General features: G+C 38.1%; 1 protein-coding gene across 1 annotated transcript; it reads right to left on the reverse strand.

Annotated features, from left to right (window-relative positions):
* Positions 1-9,427: 9,427 nt before the first annotated feature.
* LOC113329832 lies at positions 9,428-12,192 on the reverse strand. Its single transcript, XM_026576657.1, has 3 exons — positions 12,173-12,192; positions 10,345-10,717; positions 9,428-10,177 (listed from the first exon to the last, which is right to left on the reverse strand). Exons 1-3 carry the CDS (start codon positions 12,190-12,192, stop codon positions 9,428-9,430), a joined length of 1,143 nt encoding a protein of 380 aa, XP_026432442.1.
* Between the last annotated feature and the right edge of the window lie 11,147 nt (positions 12,193-23,339).

A 23,339-nucleotide genomic window follows, 5' to 3' on the forward strand; every position in this document is an offset into this window, starting at 1 on the left:
GCGGTGGACGTGGTTGTGGCGGTGGACGTGGTCGTGGTGGGGATGTTCATGAATGAATGGTTGTATTCATGTTTATGTCTTTAAGTATGGATAATTATGGAGTCAAAACTTATGTCTTGTCTTAAACTTATTGTCGAATTATGTTTGGTTACACTCCTAGTCTATGAATGACTTAATCTGGTTTCTAGTTTATGAATGACTTAATGTATGTGGAAAAAATGGAGGATTCTAGCATTTTTTTCCTGTGAGAATCGTTTTACATATAACTATATGTAATCCGATTCTGACAGTTTCCCAGATGTTCATCTTTAGAATCTGGTTTCATGTATAAATATGTAATCCGATATTTATGAAGAAAAGTTCTGTAACTTTCAGAATCGGTTTATATCTACAGATATGTAGCCCGATTTTTATGAAGAAAAGTTCTGTAACTTTTGGAATCGGATTACATGTACATATATGTAATCCGATTATTGTGAAGAAAACTCCCGTAACTTTTGAAGCAAAGAATAAAATTACATGTGCAGTATTAAAATCCGATTATTCAGAGGCACAATTAATATAATTTTGCGGGGACTTAATCGGACTATATGAACATACATAAACTCCGATTCTTCTATTTGAATTTTAAAAAAATAGCCGTTGAGTCCTTATCTATATAAGGACAACCTCTTTCAGCCACTCCCATATCACAAACTTAGCCTAGAAAATGGAGTGGGAACCGTTTGAAGATTTGTGTCTCGTTAAATCCTTTGCTAATACGTTCCGTGAACGTCCGAATGAAATTTATTCAATGTTTTGGAAGAGAGTTAAAGAGTTCTTTTACGGACGTACCGCGAATCCCAAGAACCGCAAATGGAGAGACTTGGCATTTCGATTCCAATACATTAAAGGGGCAATGCGAGAGTACGTTATAGTTAGAAATATGGTGTACCACTATCATCCACGAGCTCCTCTTAGGGAAAAAGTGAGTAATGCTATCATTTTTACACCCATGGCAACTACACCATTTCACATACTAACATATAAGAATTCATTGAATTTCAGCTGGAACGTTTCAACAGGATATGGAGAATTCGTAACGGGGAAAGAAAGTTCATTCACCACAAAGAATATACGACATTGTGCCGACGTGCTCGGGGGTTTATTGATGAGCATTTGATGTGTCAAATTCTAGAATTCCCATACTGAGCTCTATATATATGTAGTGGGCTAATTTCCTAAACTATGTAATGAATATTTTGTTTTTGAAAGTAAGGCATAACCGGTTTACATGTGCATTATAAAAGCTACGGTTTTTGGAATCGGGTTATGTGGGTATTGATCAAACTCCAATTCTGGGTTTACATCTTCCTAAGCATAAAACTCAACCCAGAATCGGTTTACAAATGCACTAACATAAACCGATTCTGGATCTAGTAAAAATTAGTTATTTTTACAAGTTTTGGTTATCGATTAATGAAAGTTAATTTCAGGATTAACTTGATTAAACATTATTTAATAATCCGAATTAGCACTAGTTTAATAACAGTATATTGTGCATTAATATAAATATTGGATAAGGGGTTTCTATGAATTTTCTCCAAATGACCCTATTTTATCATGTAGTTATAGGCCCCAATTAAGTGGCATAGACCCAATTTAGCCAGGACAGTTTACCATGCCTCATAAACTTACTCTTTCATTAAAAGTCAAAATGTTTATCCTAATAAGTTTCCTTAAAAAACAAAAAACATTTTAGTTTAAAATTTTATTTTGACTTTTTTGAGTGGAATTTTTTCGAGACTGAAAAAAATAATTTTTCAAAGAAAAACACCAAGGGATAAAACCTAATATTCACGTAAGGAAATTTGAAAAACGAAATTTTCACAAATAAAAAAAAAGAAAATCGAATTTGTCACATACAAAAAAAGGTGAAAATCAGAATTTTCACAAAAAAAATAAAGGTGTAAATAAATAAATTCTACTAAATATCCAGGTGAAAAATCCAAATTTTCACGTAAGGAAAATTGAAAAATGAAAATTTCACAATAAAAGAGATATGGCAAACGACTTTTTCTCATAAACGAACGGTGAAAATCGAGAATTTCACAAAAAAGGAGAAGGTGAAATTAAAAATTATCACATGGAAAATAGAAGATATTTGGACTAGCTTTCAAAAAAGATATTTGGACTAAGGGCAATTCCTATAGAGAAGAAAATCATCCACATCTTTGTGATGGTCTGCATCTTATGGACCAAAAAGAACCACTACGGGAGAAATTATCATCCATATGTTTGTGATGTCCACATGGTACTCCATTCATTTGAGGAGGATGTTACGGAGTGGTCCATCCGATCGTTGGTCCACCGGATACCCCATCTGGACATTAAGTGTCCGGATATATATATATATATATATATTTTGCTTTTTCACTCATCCGGTCACTAAGTAACCGGATGAAATAATTTTTTTTTGCTAATGCGGCTACTAAATGATCGGACATGAGCTTTACTTTTTGAATGAGTATACACATTTAGATATTGCAACGGTTTTTGTTTGAATTAGCAACGGTCATAAGTGTTGCTTATTTCTATTATTTGGAGTTAAAACTAAATATTTTCTCATCCGGTCATGGAATGCTCGGATGAAATTGTGGTGATTTCCTTTCTTTGAAATCCGGACCAGAAGTAACTGGATGGATTAGTTTTCTGGAGTTTACTCATGGTGAATTTTGGCTCCACTAGTTACTGAGGGTTCATATATATGTAGATACTTCTTGGGTTGTGGATGATTTCATCTCCATACCATAGGAGTTGCCCTAACTAATTAGTTTAAGGTACATAATTGAGAGAAACAATAGGTTAAGGATCTAATCAAACAACGAAGACCAGAAGGGTTGTAATGGAATATTAATACAAGATCAAACAAAACAAAGAGAGACGTACTTACTGGAAAGTGCAAACAGCTAAAAAAAAGTTTATATAGGATTAGAGGAACAACCAATGCAAATAGAAAATGAAAAAACGATTCATATGAACTAAAAGCCTAAACTAGCTAAAATTGATTTGTCCATCAGCATTAGATGCGCGGAGTTGCTAGGGAAAAAAAGTTTCATTTGGATTTCTCAAGAAATTTCATGAGACAATAGTGTTCAGCTGATGCCAGGGCCGGTCCCGAGTATTTTTTGCCCCAAAGCGAATCCAAACAATGTTTCCCCCACCCCTTAAAAGAAATATGAGCAACAGCGTAGCTACAAAAGGTTGTGCCATCATGAAATGCCAACATACTAATTAATGATGATTTATTATTGTCCACGAATACTGTATTCAAAATGTCAAACACATGTACGCTGTCCAGATATTCTCATAGAAAGAACTCAAAATGCCAGAGTGTATAAGAGTAGTTTGTAACCGTAACGTTTTTTAGTCTTTAAGTACCTGCCATATGTGCGTGTTTCTGGCGTAGGAATAATTCAAGTAAGGTTTGAATGTTAAATCTTATTAATGTAGTTGGAAAGTTATCGAATAGCGAGAAAGGATGCTCTAGGTGAACATGTTGTTAACAGAATGGATATTTCTGGCAAAAATTTCGGAAGAAATATGGAGTAGAGTTGCATCAAACAAAATCCCAGAAAAATATAATGAATTGATATCGTGTTCCAATAAAAATGACACAAAAAACAACATTAACAAAGCACTAATATTAAACTAAAATCCTAAAGCTTACCTTGAGAGATAGAGAGAAATCAAGAAACTAGTTCAAAAACATTCATAAATCCTAGTAACACCAAGTGAAGTGATTTTCAATCGATTGGAAAGTTACTTCCTCTATCTTTATATTCATCCCAATTCTTTTCTCAGCTAGCAGCTAAATACTACAGAAAACTCCTACTTTGTTGCCCTCTTTGGCTTGTTGCCCGTAAGTGGATTTTTCCCTGCTTCGGCTTCCGGACCAGCCCAACCGATGCTGAAAGTTTGAGGAAAAAAAGGAAGAAGAAAGAGTAAATTATGGTTGTTTTTAAAGAAAATAATTATTAGTAATTATTACACGGATCATGTTCTCGCCTCTTCACAGGGTGTACAACAAGGTGATCCTTTATTGTTTGTTCTTACCCTTCACCCCTTGTTAAACAAATTGTCGTGCAATGTGAGCTTGAGCTAAATGGTACTTGGATGATGGTACCTTGATTGGAGATACTTTAATGGTTGCAAAGGCTTTGAAGATTATTCCAGATTATGGGGTTGAAATGGGTTTGCATTTGAATATAGCCAAGACGGAATTGTTTTGGCTCTCTCCAGACTCTAGAGCTCTGGTTCCAAGTGTTTTCCCTACTAATATCGGTATGACAATTAAAGGAGTGAAACTTTTGGGTGATCCGGTCAGCCTTGACGCTCAATTCAACAAATATTTGGTTGCTAAGAGGGTGCGCAAGACTATGGATCCCATTGATGCTGTAGAAAAATTAGAAGACCGTCAATGTGAATTGCTTTTGTTTCGAAATTGCACTAGTGTATCGAGAACAACTAGACCTGATTTTTTACAAGAAGCTCAACACTTATTTGACGCTCGTCTGTTTCAATTCCTTAGACACACCATCACTAGAGCTGGCCTTTTCTACGGACTCCTTCAACAAAGGCTTTCTACCTTGCCATTCAAACATAACGGTCTATGTGTGTTTACTATGCAGGATACCAAACAATATTGTTTTCTTGCTTCTTGTTTACATACCCTAGAGTTGCAGTCCACAATTTTGAGGAATGTTGGTGTCAGTGGTAGTGGCCCAGCTCTTCAGTGAGCTTTGGATTCCTTCAACTCACTGTGTGCTGCAGTTTCTCCTGTTTTCTCTAGTAATTTTTCCACCCATTCCATGAACTCCTTAGCAACTATTTATTTTGACGTAGTGAAGGAAAACATACCCACCAGTTACGCTATGATGGAGCGTGATTCTGTTCTATGACATTGCAACCAAACAAAACATGCCTCGGATTTTCTGATGGCGATTCCAATTGATGGTCTTAATCAACATTTTGGAGCTAGGAAGTTTAGTACAATTCTCCGATACAGATTAGGGATCCCTCTTTTCAAAGTGGATGGCGCTTCTCTTTTGCAAAAGAGATATGGATGTTTTTGGTGATCATGCCCTGCATTATGCGAATGAAGCTAGGAAGGAAGGTTGGCTCAAATTTAGACATGATTTGGTGCGAGATACTATTAGGGGCATGTGTTACCGTGCGGGTGTGCCAGCTAGGAAGGAAGTTGACTTGGGATTTCTTGCGAATAATGACACTACTTTGAGACTGGATGACATACTTGTGCATAACTGGGAGAATGTATATGATGTGTGCTTGGATGTGACTGGTGTTTCCCCTTTTACTTGTGGTGGAATTCATACTTTTACCTCAGGCCTTACCATTAAGAATGTTGTTACTCGCAAGAATGCTAGATATTTAGAAAAGTGCACCTCTCATGGTTATGGTTTTGGGACACTTGCTTTTACCACCTTAGGTGAGTTGGGTGATGATACTATAGACTTCCTGAAACGCTTACGCAACTGTATTGCTATCCATGATGCCAATATTCGGGTCGGAAAATTTCTTTTTCATAGGTTAGGTGTAGTTATTCAAAAAAGTGTGGGAGCTCAGCTTGTTGTTAGGCTTCCGACCAATTTCTTACCAGAAAATAGTCTTTCTGAATTGTAGACTTTTCCTATTGGTTTTATTAAGCATGAATTATTAGTAATATTTAAAAGATAAGTTTTGAAAAAATAATTTTTTTTTTTACGAATATGTAAGTAACTAAGATTAATATAGACCATTTAAAAATGTGGGAATATAAATTTAATTCGAAGCTATTAGTTTTAACTGTAGATCTCATATATTGGGCTACATATATATGCCATCTTAATGATGACTTTATGGAAGAGAGAGCAGAAATTTCTAAATTGACATTTATCGATTTACCTTGAGAGCTCGAAGCCTCGGACAAATGTAAAGTTCATAAATAGGAAGCTTAATAACGTTTCAAGATGATTTTGTTCAAGTTCATAAATAGGAAGCTTTTGTTTTTAGTAGGCAGATTAACGAGAGAAACAAAGAACAAATAAGATTGTTTAATCTCAACCGAAAATCTGTCTCCTAGTCCTAGGTGATAAATACTTTTTTTTTTGCTTTATATATTATACATATATATGAGGATCGAGAACCTAGGCCAAGTCAAATACGGGGGACGAGTACACATTATTTGCCATTGCCATTTTCAACTGTACTCCGACTCAACTATCTAATCGACAAATTATATCCAGACCAGAGGAAATGGGAATGCCTCATTACCCTAGTTACCCCTACCAGTACAAATCGAAGGAGCCGCATTAATGTTGTAATTGGGCGTACCGAGCCAAGTGAGGAGGGCCTTTATATAGTTAGTGATCAATTAACATAAAAAGATTGTATTTGTGTCCATGGTTAGTCTATATTACTTGCTATAATTATCCCTCTCTTTTAGTCCAATTATTTTGTCCTATATTTTAGAGACATAATTGGAAAGAAAATTTTAATATAGCATATCTAAAAATCTGTGCCTTAGAATTTTATAAATTTTATCTCGTTGGAAAGATTATGGTAAAATCTAGGCAATGAGTACAAACAACAATATCAAATTTAGAATTTTTACAAAAAATTCGGAGGTATTTATCATTTTAAGCACAATTTTAGAAATTTAAATGTGTATCCATTATGCAAAGTTGCAAACCACCATAAATGATAGATAATTGTTTTTGTAGCCATATTTTGGTTTATGCATCACCTAATTTTCTTTTGCAACCAATAAAACGATGTACTCCCTCCGTTTTAAGAAAAGTGATACTTTCACTTTCGCACAATTCTCTTTTTTTTTTTTGATAAAGCAAGAATTTTAATAATCAGCAGAGCTGAGAATTGATGTCTTTTGCCAAAAGGCTACAAATAGCAACTGAAAATTTTTGATCTACTTCAACAACATTGGTAGATTCTCTTAAAGATTTAACAATGTAATCTGCAACCATATTATCATCCCTACTAATAAAATCAAAACTACAATAAGAAAAACTGAGTGCCAGATGTTTTATTTCTTTGATAAGGTTTCTATTCTCCCATTGAATAAGTAGAGTGTCACCCTTGATAGAAAGAATGACATTCTTTGCATCAGCTTCAACTTGGATTCTTGAAAGTTGTTTGTGTGTTGCCCATAATAGTGCTTCTTGGACATCTTTACACTCTCCTTCTTCTGCACTTAATGCTCCATTTGAGTATGATCCTTTGACTCCATGACAGGTACCTGTAGAATCCCGCATGACAACACCATTACCCAATAGGTTAGTATCACAGTCAAAAAATGCATCTACATTAAGCTTAAAATTGCCTTCTAGAGGTGGATTCCATCTAGAGACTACATTAACACTTGAGGTTATAATATTACTACCATTATCAAGTAAGTGTGAAGCTAAATGATAATGTATTTTGTGCACAGAAGTTAAGTGATTAAGAGAAACTCCCTTAAAAGCTGCATCACACCTATCTTTCCAAATAATCCAAGAACCAATCATGACTGTCAGTAACCATTTGTTATCAAGATTGTGCTAGTTTGACTGAACCAACTTATAGCTCATTCTGAAACATTATTGCAGTTTGTAGCAACTGTATCTATATCAATGTTTACCCCTCTCCAGACTTTCCTTGCATGTCTGCAGGCAAAAAGAAGATGTTCCATTGTTTCTTCATGTTGTCCACATATACTGCATTCTCTATGTTGTTCACTGTTGAAAGAAGCTAACTTGTCATTAGTTGAGTGCAATCCTCTGATACATTTCCATACAAACAACTTTATTCTATGAGCTGCACTGCAATTCCACAACCTTTTCCAAATTGAAGGATCAATATTAATGCCATTCAGTTGAACAATGTTGCTGCACTTAGTGAGCATATTATAGGTACTCTTCACTGAAAACTTACCATCTTTGGCAGGCATCCACAACATGACATCTTCCTTGCTAGAGTCAATGAACAAGTGCTTAATTCTAGCTGAAATGTTAGCATTAAAGAGATTGTTGATAAGATATCCATTCCATGAGCTAGTGTTTGGGATAACTAGCTCAGCAACACTTTCATAGAATCTAAACAAATCATTAGCTGGAAAGGGTGGTTCAGACATACCAGGAATCCATCTGTCAAGCCAGATTTTAATTTTAGCTCCACTATTAATCTCCATAAAATAATGTTGTTTCACAATTTGAAGGCCTTTTGTGATTCCATTCCAGGTGTAGGAGCAGTTTTTTGCTTCAATATACTGATGCAAGATATCTCTATTCTTGAAGTACTTACTACCCAAAACTTGAACCATAAGATGACTGTGATTCTGTGAAGATTTTCCATGTTGGCTTTGTAAGTAAAGCCAGATTGAGCTTTTCTAAATCCCTGAAAGAAAGTCCTCCCATATCTTTTGGTTTACAAACATTCTGCCAAGCAATGGGGTTTGAACCCCTGTTTGACTTATGACCCCAGAACAATTTTCTCTTAATTGCTGTGAGCTTCTTGATAAGATTATTTGGAAGCTTGAAAATTCGCATTTGATAAATAAGCACAGAATTTAAGACATGCTTTATCATAATATCTCTACTTGCTTGTGATAAAGAAGAAGAAGACCAAACTGAATATCTATGCTCAAAATTTTCCTTGATTGCTTTGAAAGACTCTTGTTTAGAGTGTCCCAGAAGTAATGGTGAACCCAAATATTTCTCCTTGAATGTCATAACATTAACCCCAAGTATCTGTATGAGTGCAGCAACAACATCTGGACTTGTATTTTTGCTAAAATGTACTCCAGATTTCTCAAAATTAATCAATTGGCCTGACTGTGAATTGAAATTCTGTAAAAGCTCAAGCAAATTGTTAACAGAAGTATGACTAGCTTGTGTAAAAATTAAGCAGTCGTCTGCAAACAATAAATGATTGATTTCTGGTGCTGAGTTTGCAACTTTGATACCCTTGTTTCTATTAGACTGTTGAGCATGAGACAAGTGTCTTGATAAGTATTCCATTGCCAAGATGAATAGATAGGGTGAAAGGGGTTCACCCTGTCTAATTCCTATAGTGGGATGAAATCGTTCATACGATGATCCATTTAAAAGTACAGAAAGAGAAGTAGTACTAGTGCACTGGTAAATGAGATCACAAAAAGCATCACTGAAACCAAAGTATTGAAGAACCTTAATCAAGAAATTCCATTCTAACCTGTCAAAAGCTTTTGACATGTCAAGCTTGAGTGCCATCCATCCTGTTTGACCCTTTTTCCTCTTCATTGAATGGATTATTTCCGGAGAAATAATAGTGTTGTCACTAATAAGACTACCTGAAACATAGGCATCTTGAAATGGGGAGACAATCTTGGCCATAAGAGGTTTCATTCTTCCCACTATTTTTTTTGAAATAATATTGTAGGAAGTATTGCAAACCCGATTGGCCTATAATCAGCAGCTGAAGTATACTTCTTCTTCTTAGGAATGAGTGAAATGTAAGTATTATTGATCTGCTTCAGATTGTGTTTGGTTTCAAAAAATCTAGAAACCATTTGGGAAACATCTGAACCAACAATTTCCCACTGACTTTTGTAGAAGCCTACTTGAAAACCTTCTGGACCTGGAGCACTCCAATTCTGCATGGATTTTGGTGTAGAAAAAATTTCTTCTTGAGATGGAATCCTGGTAAGCAACAGATTATCCTCAGAAGTAATAATAGAAGGAAGAACATGATAATAACTGTCCTCTAGAATTGGAGAAGTAGTAGTACTGATTTCCATGAAATGAGAAGTAAGATGACTTGAAATTTTTTCTCTTGAGTGTAACCATACATTATTATGATCCTTGATTGAATCAATGTTATTCCTTGTTCTCTTTCTATTGGTTCTAGTATGGAAGTATTTGCTATTATTATCCATGTCTCTTATGAAATGTTTCCTAGATTTTTGATGATATAATTCACTTTTATTTTTATTCGACTTGCTCAGCTCCAAATTTATTGCTTTGATTTGGTATTCATAATCAATACTTTGAGGTTGAGCTTGAAGTACATCCAGTTCTTTTTGGAGATTATCAACTTTGGTGTTTATATCTCCAAAATGTTCCCTGTTCCACTTAGATAAATCTTGCCTTGTATACTGAAGTTTCTTGACAAGTTGAAAACCAGGTCAACCAACAAAACAATTCTTCCATGCATTAACAATAACATTAGTGCAAGAGTTATCATTAAGCGATGTAAGGAAAAATTTAAAAGGTTTCCAGCACTTAGTACCTGCAAAATCAGTGGTTAGCATAATATGACTATGATCACTACCTTCTTGAGTGAGGTGAAACAGTTGAGAATTTGGGAATGAACATTCCACTCCCCATTGCCTAAAGCCATGTCAATCCTAGATCTTCTGGTACCAGTGCCTAAATTATTATTAGTCCAAGTGTAGTCATTTCCAACAAAACCAGTGTCTTCTAAACCACTGTTAGCTACAACATTGTTAACCCAGCCATCCATGGAAGAGGAAGTACTATTGGAGCTGTCTAAAATGTGTAAGTTGAGGTCACCTAACACAATCCAAGGACTACTATTTTTCAGTACTAATTTTTTGTATGAAATTCCATTGTTCTTTTTTCTTATCATATTGAGAGTAACCATACATACAAGTAAGGAGGAACTCTGGTTTGCTAGCATCTGCCTGTATAAGAGCATTAAAAGTATTTAGTCTAGAATCAAGAATATCACATTGAAATCCATTCTTCCAGAGAAGAACTAAACCTCCAGAGAGCCCTACTGGTTCAATTAAAGAATAATTAGGATATTGGTAATTCTTCAATAAAGGCTTAGCTAGACTTGGTTTGATTCAATTTAGTTTCACACAAAAAGATAATATCTGGGTTTTGACTTCTGATGAGAGTACTAAGATGATTTCTAGTATCAGGATTTTTGAAACCTTGCACATTCCAAACAAGAATTCTCATATTTGACACTTCTATATTGCTAACAATGGTGGTTGTGAGTATCAATCTAAAATAAGATAAAGTGTAATAACTTAATAGACAATAAAAAGGAAAGACTTTGACATTTTTAGAACTAAGCCAACAAAAAATATATGAAAGAACTAGAAGTTTAAAATATCTTTGAATGTAAATAAGAAAAGTTATAGTAATAACGTGAATCTCCTTCCGTGTAGCATTGTTTGGATTATCTCCAGTGGTGATTTTTAGAGAAGTCTGACCGCCAGTAATGGGTGCTGTGTTGCTGCTGGAAGAGTTATTTGCCACATTTCCTTCAGATTTCGTAGTGCTTCTTAGCCTTTTTCCAAGTCTGGAACTTTCGGCATAATTCTCAAAAATCTAATGCATAGCCTTTATGCAAACCACCACACTGGATGCATAACACATCATGCAACCATAATTTGGTTTATGGATCGACTAATTTTTCATCTTGGAAAAGTGATACTTTCATATTCTGTTTCTGATAAAGTGATACTTTCATTCTATTTCAGGAAAAGTGATACTTTCACTTCGTTTCAGAAAAGTCCTGAAACGGGGCGAAAGTATTACTATTTCCGAAACGGAACGAAAGTATCACTTTTTCTAAAACACAGCGAAGGTATCATTTTTTTGAAACAAGACGAAAGTATCATTTTTCTGTAACGGGGCAAAATTAGTCACAGACAAACACATCTTCAGATTCTTTTTCGGTCGGCCCTTCCACCGTGGCAACTGTTGTACTAGTATATATATATATATATATATATATATATATATATATATTTTTTTTTTTTTTTTGATCGGACAAAGAAAAAATTCATTGAAAAAGAGGTACTTAACAGGGGTACCTCAACCCAATGAATACAAGCGAGAAAAAAAAAGGCAAGAACATTCCAGCAAACCCAAAACAACAAAGAACAAGCTTACAAATGCCGAAATAAAGTGTTGCTGACGAAAATGTTGTGGAAAATTCTTAATTCATAGGAAGAGTGGGCTCAGTTCTTTAATGAAAAATTTAAGGATAAATATGGACTGTGGATCACTTCATGGAAACAATCATTTATATGGAAAGAGATGAAATGAGCCTGGAATTACTTAAAAGAAGATGTAAGGTGGTGTGTAGGGAATGGTTTCAATATATCAGTTTGGTTTGATACCTTGGTTGGAGATTCACCATTAGTAAATCAGATTGGTTTCTCTAAATTGGTTCAAAATAAAATAAATATGAAGGTGGCAATTTTGTTAAATGGAAAATCTTGGTGCATACCTACTGAGTTACAACAATTATTACCCAATTCTTGTTTACCGGAAATTGGTAATGGTGAAGATCAGATGATATGGACTGGGCACAAGAGTGGGAAGTTTGTAACTTCAACAACAACAGAGAGAGTTAGAGAAAAAGAACCAAAACTGGTATGGCCTGACTACATCTGTAAATCTTTATTGCATCATAGTATAGCTAGTAATATTTGGAAGCTACAACAAGGTGTATACATGGATGATAAGGAAATAATGAAGATATAGGCTATGACATGGTGTCTAGATGTTGTATCTGTCATGAACAAGTGGATAACATGATTCATACACTTTGGCAGTGCAACTTCAGTTTGGAGATTTGGTCTTGGCTTGGATCCATTTTTGGTTTTAAAAATCCAAAATATTTTGAAGACATTTGTGTAGCTTCCAAGCATAAGAGTCCAATCATAAAATAAATTTGGATGACTGCAGCCTGTACAACAATGAAAGATCTGTGGTTTCAAAGGAATAAACAGCTGTTTGAGGAAGTTCAGCCAAATTGCAATGCATTCAAATGTAGGATATACAAAGCAGTACTAGAAGGTAGCTACAGAATGAAAGGAAATCAATGGAGTCAAGAATATAATTTTCAAGTTTTGTCATTCTTCAAAATTGGTGATAGGAAGATTAGATTTAACTGCATCAAAAAGATTTACTGGACAGCTCCTGCAACTGATTTTACTCTGTAATGTTGTGCTGGTGTATCATTTGGAGATCCAGGAAAAGCTGGTGTTGGAGTCATTGCTAGAGATTGCAGAAGTCAGGTAATTGGTACTCTTACAGGGGGTCTTGGTGTAACTCCTTCTTCCATTGCAGATAAATATGCTATATTATGTGCTATTGAATGGGATGCTCTTAGGGAAAACACCAAGATAATTATTCAGTCAAACTCAATTGTTGCTATTGAAAAGTTTAAAAGTGGTGATATACCCTGGTACATCAAAGTAAGATGGTTAAAAGTGATTGCTATGTTCGAGAAAGTAGAATTGACACACTTCATAAAGGAAGTAAATTTTTCAGCAATCACATTAACAACAAATTGAGTATGGTTGAAGGCAAGAGAAATGAATATTCACATAGGAAGACCCTCTTCTCCAAAGAGGATTTTGAACAACCAAGAGTAGCCTATTTTTGTTTATGTTGAATTCCAGTCTAGCTTTCCTTTATCATTGCTGTGTCCCTATTTTAAGTTTCAGTCACAGTTTGTATTGATTTAGTTTCTTCTTTCAGTCCAATAAAACTTTTGGATTGAATTTTTAGCCTTTTATTCAATAAAAAATCTGATTCCGCAAAAAAAAATGCCGAAATAAAGAGTCCCATAATTCAATCACCATATTCGCCGTTAGACCCAATATTTTTGTGTTCGACTCGGCCCAAAAGAACTCTTGTAGTTTAACATTTCTGATGAGGCTTACCAAAATTTTCTTTTTGTTTTCAAAGACTCTTATATTTCTCTCTCTCCATATACACTACCACATTGCAACCGGAATGTTATTCCAAATTTGACTAAGTCTTTCGTCACCCCAATTAAACTTCCAAGACTTCACATTTATAGTCACATTTGAATTGTAAGTCCAATCAAAACGACATCCTTCGACAAAGTAATCCCAAATTCTCCGGGTTCTCCAATATTCATAGAACAAATGCGAGCTGGTTTCATCGTCTTCATCACAAAAACAACAAAAACTAGAAACATCCATACCTCTTCTTAATAGCTTATCCTCCTTCATTATCCGATCATGAGAAATAAGCCAAATGAAAAAGTTGATTTTACAAGGATACTCCCGGCTCCATACAACATCAATTGGAAAATTTGTCTCACCTTCATCTTCATCGCTCCTAATACCATCCTTAACCGTATATTTACCATGACTATTTGTGGCCCAAACTCGGCTATGCAAAAAACCTTCTTGAATTGCAATTGAAGAAAGAAGATTTGATATAATTGTTACTTCACGAGAAATGGGTTGAGAGTATCTTTGCCTGGACATAAACCCCCACCTTAAACAATCTCCCCCAACTTCATACATACTAGCCACCAGAAACTCCTTGGTCCTTGAAGCTTCATATGCCAATGGAAACATATCACATAATCTTCCTTCACCTAGCCAAGAGTCTTCCAAAAATCGAGTTTCCTTGCCTGCTCCAATCTTGAATCTAATACCTTTTTTGAAATTTTCTAGCTCTTTATAGATATTAAACCACAAACTACCACCTTTTGGTCCTTTTGGTTGGAGAGTTTCCCTACCGGTAAAAGTTTCACCAAAATTTTCAACTATGATCTTACTCCATAATGCATCTTTCTCTACTCCAAAGCGCCACCACCATTTTTTTTAGCAAAGCCAAGTTCACTTGTTTAGTTCTTCTTACACCAAGATTACCTTTTTCTTTTGGTTTTGAAGTCGATTTCCAACCAATATTGTGAATTCTTTTCTTATTTTCGTCATCCCATAAGAAATTTCTCACAAATTTATCAATTTTCTTAGTTATGGAGCAAGGAGCAAAAAAAATCGAGAGATAATAAATGGGGATACTAGCTAAAACGCTTTTGATAAGAGTTAACCTACCTCCTCTTGCTATTGTTTTTCCGTTCCAAGAAGTAACTCTTTTCCCACAAATTTCAAGTGTTTTTTTCCATTTTTGAGTGCCTCCAACCTTGTGGCCCAAAGGGAGTCCAAGATATAAACTAGGAAAACTCGCAAACTTTCACCCTAACATGTTAGCATAATCTTTAACTTCCTCTTCAACCACTACTCCAAATAAGCAACTTTTAGAGAAATTTATCTTCAAACCTGACATTAGCTCGAAACAAAGAAGTAGGTAATGACGGGAATCAAAATTTTCTCTCCAAGTGATTAATTTTTGTTCCACCCTCCTTGACCGAAAAACCTGAGACTTGATCAAGTTCTTGTGCTTTTCTCAACATACAACTTAAGACTTCACCAACAATGTTAAAAATAAAAGGAGAAAGAGCGTCTCCTTGACGAAGTCCCTTTTCACTACCAAAATAACCGGAAGACGATCCATTAACAAGACTTCATTTAAAAAATTCTAATTCACATTTCTCAAACGCCTTATCAAAATCAAGCTTGCACACCAACCCCGATAATTTTTGATGAAGTCTAGAATCCACACATTCATTTGCTATCAATACTCCATCAAGAATTTGTCTTCCTTTAATAAAACTAGATTGAGTTTTTGAGATTAGAGTAGGAAGGTATACTTTTAAACGCTCCGCCAAAACCTTTGAAATGATTTTTTACACACTCCCAATAAGACTAAAAGGCCGAAAATCTTTTACTTCCTCTACACCCGCCTTCTTAGGGACGAATGAAGAACATTGTGGTATGAAATTATTCGAAAAACTTCAGCAATCTTCTTTTAGGAAATCCCAAGAAGCAATAAGAATTTCATAGGAAATCCATCCGGACCCGGAGCACGATCAATTCCCAAATCTTTAATTACATTCTTAACTTCTTATTCAGTAAAAGGTCTCTCCAACCAATTACTTGCGTTCTCATCGATACGCTTTAGACACATATTTTTTATTCTAGGACGGTTGTTTGAAATTTCTTTAAACGCCAACTCGAAATGATTTTCAATACTCATCTTGATTTCTTCCTTGTTCCCGGTCCAACGCCCATTGATACGAAGGTTATGGATGTTGTTAAAAGCTCTATGACCTTTCACCACTCGGTGAAAATGTTTGGTGTTACGATCGCCATCCCTAAAATATCTAATTCTTGACTTTTGTCTCAACATTATGTTTTGTCGACGATGTGCCACCTCAAAATCCACTTTAGGCGTCACAAGCAAGTTTTATTCAACTTCGGTAAGACCCCTTTCATCATCCAGTTCATCTAACTCTTTCATCTTGGTAAGCACCGAGTCAACAGCCCTATCAATGTTCCTAAAAACATCTCGATTCCACATCTTCAATTTCTTCTTCAAAGCATGTAACTTCTTTGAAAAACATTCACCCGCCGTGCCTACAAAAGAAAACGATTCCCACCATTCTTTCATTAGAGAAATAATGTTAGTTCCTTCAAGCCAAACTAATTGAAATCGGAAAGGGAAAGCACCCCAATCCGAGTCCTTAGAGTATAACTCAACAGGAAAATGATCCGAGAAAGGTCTTGTAAGGCGCTTGAAGTTGATATTTGGAAAATGATCTTGCCAATTCGAAGAGAAAAGAAAACAGTCAATTTTGCTCTTCTTGTTAGGTGGTCTACTCCATGTGTACTTCGCACGGGAAAGAGGCAAATCGACAAGGTCCAACTCATTACATAGGTCATCAAAGAATTTCATTGAGTTCGAAGCTCTACAACAACCTCTTCTCTCCACCATGTATCTTAGCTCGTTAAAATCTCCATCAAAACACAAAGACATTTCATCCCAATAGCCATGCAAGGTAGCAAGCTCCATACGAAATACTTTTTTCTGGTTCACATTACAAAGATCATACACACCAATCAAAGCCCAACAAAAATTATCCTCCAAATTACGACAAGAAATACTAGCATATTATTGTGTACACATATATCTCACTATCGGACACGTGTATACAGAAAGGTACGTGGAAAGCATGCAAGCCGAAACATCAAAACATGATGCGTCGCGAAGCACCAAATAAACCCCGAGGAGTTGCTTTATCTCATCCCCAGAAGAGGGGCTAAGATCAACGGCGGAGAGAAAGTTAGCTTACACGGACTGACAGGGGCAGAAGACACTTGTCTGACACGAGCAGACCCCTCAACTACCCGCATTAAACACTCTGAGCAGTGCACGTGTCGACCAACCTGTGGAACGAGCGAAGATGCCTCCGCGGGATCGAGGGGGAAACGCAGACCTCCACGTGATGGACGCAAGGACACGAGAAGATAAGGTTCCAACGGTCTTCAGAGATGGGTCCCACGTTCCAACCTTATAAATACCCAATCTCCACAAAGAGGAAGGGGATCGAAAAAACATCAGGAGAGAGAGGAGAGAGATAGAGAGAGAATAGTAAGGGTAAGTTAATCCCTTAGTGGAGAGAAACATGTAAACCCAAAGTCATTCAACTATTCGTGTAACCGTGAGTAATATAGTAGAACAACAAACCCCGTGGATGTAGGTCTTAGTGCTGAACCACGTAAACCTTGGTCTTATTTACATTTCAGCACTTTACATTCATTTAGCTCCGCACGTATTCGCTTATATGTTTTGTTTTCCTTTAATACTTGTATACCATGCATGATCGCCACGCACGGGGTAGTTGGAGGAGGCCATGATAAACCCGAAGGTTTTGAGCCAATGAATCCACATCAGGATATCATCATCGTAATCTCTTTAGACGTTAATGATTGATTGTGTGCATTCGGACCCCCGCGTAGTTCGTGTGTCCACAATTTGGCGCTAGAAACAGGGATATGCCGGGAAAGAGCATTGCTGGCAAGAGCATTGCTGAGAGCGTAGACTTCAGCACGAGCATCATCTCGTTCCCTGGCAAGACCGAGCATATTATCTTGGACCCCTGAAAGAGGAATGGATCGCGCCGTCTGTAATTCTTCTTCCAATAGCTGAATCCTAGATTCCAACAAGGAAGTACGCTCACGGGCTTCCCGCATATTATCACTGGTCCACAGCAGTGTGCCATTAAATAAAGCACGATCATGGTTGTACAGATTTTGCATGTCGACCATCTGAACATGCCGCGCGCGCCATACCTCAGCCCGAGCATCCCATTTCTTAGCCTCACTCTTAATCTTCTCAACCAAATCTCTAATACGAGATTTTTGCCGAGCTCTTTCGTTTCGAAGCCATATCAGCTCGGGGATGCCACCCACTGGACATAGGGTGGGGAGACTCAGACAGAACAACTAAGAGATAAAAGAATGACGACATACGGCGAGGGAAAAGAACCAAACCTGTGAAAGTGGAAACTTGGCTACGAGTTTGCTCTAACTCAGCGCGCACTGCAATAAGTTCTGAACGAAGATCAGCCTCTGCTTCACCCAGCTTTTCTTTCTCCTTAAGGCTTTTCTTCAGCTCTTCTATTTCCACCTCAGCCGCAGATAATTCCTTTTCCCGGTGACGAAGCTTAGCCTCGAGCTTCAGAGATTTCGCTTTAAAGAACTGATACAGCACGTGGTTGCAATGCTCGCTCCTCATCATCTACACATCAAGATGACAAAACATTATTCAACCGAAGCGTCCGATTCTCACGTACAAGCATGTACGAAAATTTACCTCCAGCACACACTGCTGCGGAAGCCATATTGATACCCGTCGGCAATAGCCATCATATCGGCAACGGAAGTAGGAGGCTCCGGTACGAGGGTAGCTTCGGGAACAGTCAACCTTTTTCCCCAGGCTTCAGACACCTGCGCCTTCGAAGACATCTCCATCATGCGACGGGTATACGCGGTTGATTCCTTTTCCCCAACAACCACAGGAGCGGGATGAGAGACAAACAAAGATTCTTCTCCTTAAACCAACTCATGATGGCGTCCTCACCCTCAGACATCGGCGACTGGGGAAGACTATCGGCGGGCGCGTCAACAACAGATTTTCCTTTCTCTGACTCGACCCCCTCAGCATGAATGTTGGCATGCTCCTCCGCGCCTACATGCACACAGGCTCCTCCGCACCAACACCTCCTACAGTAGCATCCCCATTACCATCACCACCAAGAACATCCCAATTATCATTAGGGGAAAGTAAAGAGAAGTCCTCGGGAAAATCGAGGGCTTCGTCAAAGAACTCCCCCGTGGAATACATCCGATCGAAAGAAAATTCTTGAGAAGTGGGAAGGGTATCCGCGACATCACCAGCAGGGACGGAAACATCCCGATGACAATATCATCCGCCACCACATCTTTGTTCCTTCCTTCATCACCAGCGTGACCAGCGAAGACCTCTTCTTCGACATTGATAGGGGAGGTACCAGTACGTTCCTCCCCATCTGTAATCTCGTCCTCAGCAAACTCTTCGTTCACTGGACTAGTAACTTCTTCTTGGACCTCAACCTCGCCCACCGTAGTAGAAGACTGCTTCGGCCTAATCTTTTCTTCTTCAATACCTGAAACCGACACCACGGAATTATTCTTCCCGTCTGATGGAAGTTATAAAAACGAAGCGCAGCTAGAATCTGCGTACCTGAGCAGCTGAATATTCTTCGGTGGGGTATAGCACCGGAACCATCCTCCTCGTCTCCCTCTACGACATCCAGGGCATAAGGAAAATTCATGCCCGCAAAGTTCAGACGCCAGGGGCAGAAATCTCCATAGCGAACAGGAGGAGATTCGCGCGGCTTACTATTCTCGGTGGGCCGCCATCCGGGGACCAGGAATCCAACCGTAAGCCCACGGACCAACTATCTCAATAACAGTGGCGTGCCACTCGTAGTCATGATCGCGCTTGATCCTTTCTCGCGCGGGGAAGAGTTTCCGACGACTGGACGCCTCCGTGCCAGGAACATACTTCAGCTTGGCATCGCTGACCTCATTTAACAGACGAATCTCGCCTCGAGGAGCAGGGAGATTCCGAAGGCTACACTCCACGGCTTGCGATTCCTACTATTGACGTAATCACCGAAGGAGTTATTGAAATTCTCAGGAGTATACCATTCCTTCTCCAAGGGATTGGGGACGTAGCAAGTCATCGACGTCTCCCCTTACTCCGCAGATAGCATTCCTTCAGGGCGCGAAGATAATTCCCGATAGTTGGGATACGGAACGGCTATGAGTATTGGTGGAAGAACCCTCACGACTAGCGAGCACGTCATAGTAAAGGAATCACCCGATTTGTACAAAGGCAGCATCAGACCAGCCTCGAAGGCCCCAACCGTCGTTAACAAATGAAATTCATCGAATTCGTACTTGGAGATAAGCTCATACGTAATATCATCCTCGGGGGCATAGAAACGAACCCGAAGGCTTGAAGCTCATGCTTTTCCTTGAATATTTCAAGATCGATATGCTTGAAGGTTACTTTTTTCCTGCTAACAGAACACTGCGTATCAAGGAGCAGCAGCCTCATCCTCTCGGCGGGGCCGGACGAACTAACAAACGCTTCAGACGCTTTTCTCTTCACGGGGGGATTTTGAAGATTCAACCCTAGGAGCTACGCCCTTTGTATTCTTCCCTTTAAAAGTTGGAGAAGACCGTAGATGATGCTCGGGCACTAACGAACGTAAAGGAGGAACGTCAAAAGCAACAGCGCGGGGCGGAGCCTGCGTACTCCTAGTATCTTCACGAGGACGCACCATTGAGTGATTAAAGACTCTTCGTGAACCAGACGGAATTATCGAAGGAATCTCTTCCCGAGAGGACGAGGCTTTCGCTCCAGAAGAAACTCGACTCCGACGAACATCATCTTGAGACTCTCGACGCTGAGGAGATCTCGACAACCTAGAATCAGGAGTCTCATAAGTGGCCGCGGACGGTCAGACATGGCTGCGGAAAGAATAAAATCAAGAACAAGTTACACACGATAACCAAAAATCAAAAAAAACACATCCATAGCAATACAACCACGATAACATAGCAACCCTAAAATTAGGATACATGCTCAATATTTCACCCTCGAAGTAATGGCTTCCTTAATTTAAGATGAACAACAGGGGCAAACTAGTATGCAAGCATCAGAAAAAGTTCTTCATCACAAACAAGGAACAACAGTAGCAGAAAATTCACAAATCAACACGGCATAAAACAGTGAAATAAAGAAAAAAAAAACTCACCGGCAAAAACAACAAGTAGAAGATCACAGGTGCAATGAAGAGAGAATTTAAGATCACAGGTGCAATGAAGACTGACAGAATTTAAGATCGCAGGTGCAATGAAGACTGACAGAGAATTTAAGGTCACAGGTTCAATAAAGGCAGGAAGGAAATTTAAAGGAAGAATGAACTGAGAGAGTGTTTAGGAAGAATGAAATTAAATTTCCTCTCTATCCTTAAAATACCCGAAAGAAAAGAGGAAATTAAGGGAGAAATAGGAAAACGTGCCCGTTACATAAGCAGTTAATGCACGAATAAAAGACGTGCCCAAGTATCTAGGAGAAGTTATTAGGAGTGAGAAGAATGTGCAACGATAGTTTTACTTCAAGGCACCCATTAGCCATTTAAGCCCGAAGAAAAGGGGCAAATTGTGTACACATATATCTCACTATCGGACACGTGTATACAGAAAGGTACGTGGAAAGCATGCAAGCCGAAACATCAAAACATGATGCGTCGCGAAGCACCAAATAAACCCCGAGGAGTTGCTTTATCTCATCCCCAGAAGAGGGGCTAAGATCAACGGGGAGAGAAAGTTAGCTGACACGGACTGACAGGGGCAGAAGACACTTGTCTGACACGAGCAGACCCCTCAACTACCCGCATTAAACACTCTGAGCAGTGCACGTGTCGACCAACCTGTGGAACGAGCGAAGATGCCTCCGCGGGATCGAGGGGGAAACGCAGACCTCCGCGTGATGGACGCAAGGACACGAGAAGATAAGGTTCCAACGGTCTTCAGAGATGGGTCCCACGTTCCAACCTTATAAATACCCAATCTCCACAAAGAGGAAAGGGGATCGAAAAAACATCAGGAGAGAAGGAGAGAGAGAGAGAGAATAGTAAGGGTAAGTTAATCCCTTAGTGGAGAGAAACATGTAAACCCAAAGTCATTCAACTATTCGTGTAACCGTGAGTAATATAGTAGAACAACAAACCCCGTGGATGTAGGTCTTAGTGCTGAACCACGTAAACCTTGGTCTTATTTACATTTCAGCACTTTACATTCATTTAGCTCCGCACGTATTCGCTTATATGTTTTGTTTTCCTTTAATACTTGTATCCCATGCATGATCGCCACGCACGGGGTAGTTGGAGGAGGCCATGATAAACACGAAGGTTTTGAGCCAATGAATCCACATCAGGATATCATCATCGTAATCTCTTTAGACGTTAATGATTGATTGTGTGCATTCGGACCCCCGCGTAGTTCGTGTGTCCACAATTATTAAGGACATATTGTAGGAATTAAAATTTTAGTAAAGTTTAATTTCGTCGACTAGATTCTGTGAATTATGACAAAATAGGTACCTATCTGACTATCTAGGTAGATTCTGAACGTAGGTGATTAGCATGAGGACAAAATTAGTATCGACCTATCTCTATGTGTCCTCGGACGCAAATAATGTCCGAATAAGTTTGTAATGTCTTGGCCGGTGCTTTGATTATAGAACGAGGGTCATATAGGTGGGGAAACGGTCTTCGGAGAATATCAGGTAACACGTAGATATCAAAAGCATCATTTCCGCTAGTGCAATCAACTGCATGCACCAGCACTAGTTGACTTATAATTAAATGCGTCATTTTTTTTTCTGACACGAACCAATCGCTGTTTATGATCTACCGCTAACACTGATGAATAAGTTTATTATCAAATAGTATGAACATGGCAGACGCTAACTGATAGCTGTTTAGGGCCGCTATGTTGAATAGTTTATTGAGTAATTACTAACTTTCCTATTCAAATCTTTTATAAATTCAAAACTTCCGAAACAGAAACAATATCAAGTGTCCTCTTGCATTGGCTAACATTATGCTAGTGGGGAACTTGATATTGTTAGTTCTCTTGGTGTTAGCCATTTATCCATACCCAACTCTGTCCCACACAGATTCAACTCAACCCTTTGGATTTCTTAAGAGTTGAGACTTAGAATTAGGGTGTTCATGGATGAGAAACACAAAGAAAAACTGTTGTATTTATTGACTACAAAGTTACAGAACTTTTCTTGGGTTACAAGAGATGCGAGATATATACGGGTATTACTTGTACAGCACAAGTTTTTAACAAAGGAAACTCTATGTACGCGTGGCTAGTTACGTGACTCCAGAAATAGTTCCAATACTCCCCCTCGATCGAAGCGGATGATCAACAACATTAAGCTTAGATCGAAGAAGACAAAATGATCTTTTGAGCTTTTGTAAACACATCAGAAACCCTGATCTTTGGAAGAGACAAAACGAACATCAAGCTTACTACTTTGAACTCT

This window comes from Papaver somniferum, unplaced genomic scaffold (assembly GCF_003573695.1).
Source record: "Papaver somniferum cultivar HN1 unplaced genomic scaffold, ASM357369v1 unplaced-scaffold_117, whole genome shotgun sequence".
NCBI classification, from domain to species: Eukaryota; Viridiplantae; Streptophyta; class Magnoliopsida; order Ranunculales; family Papaveraceae; genus Papaver; species Papaver somniferum.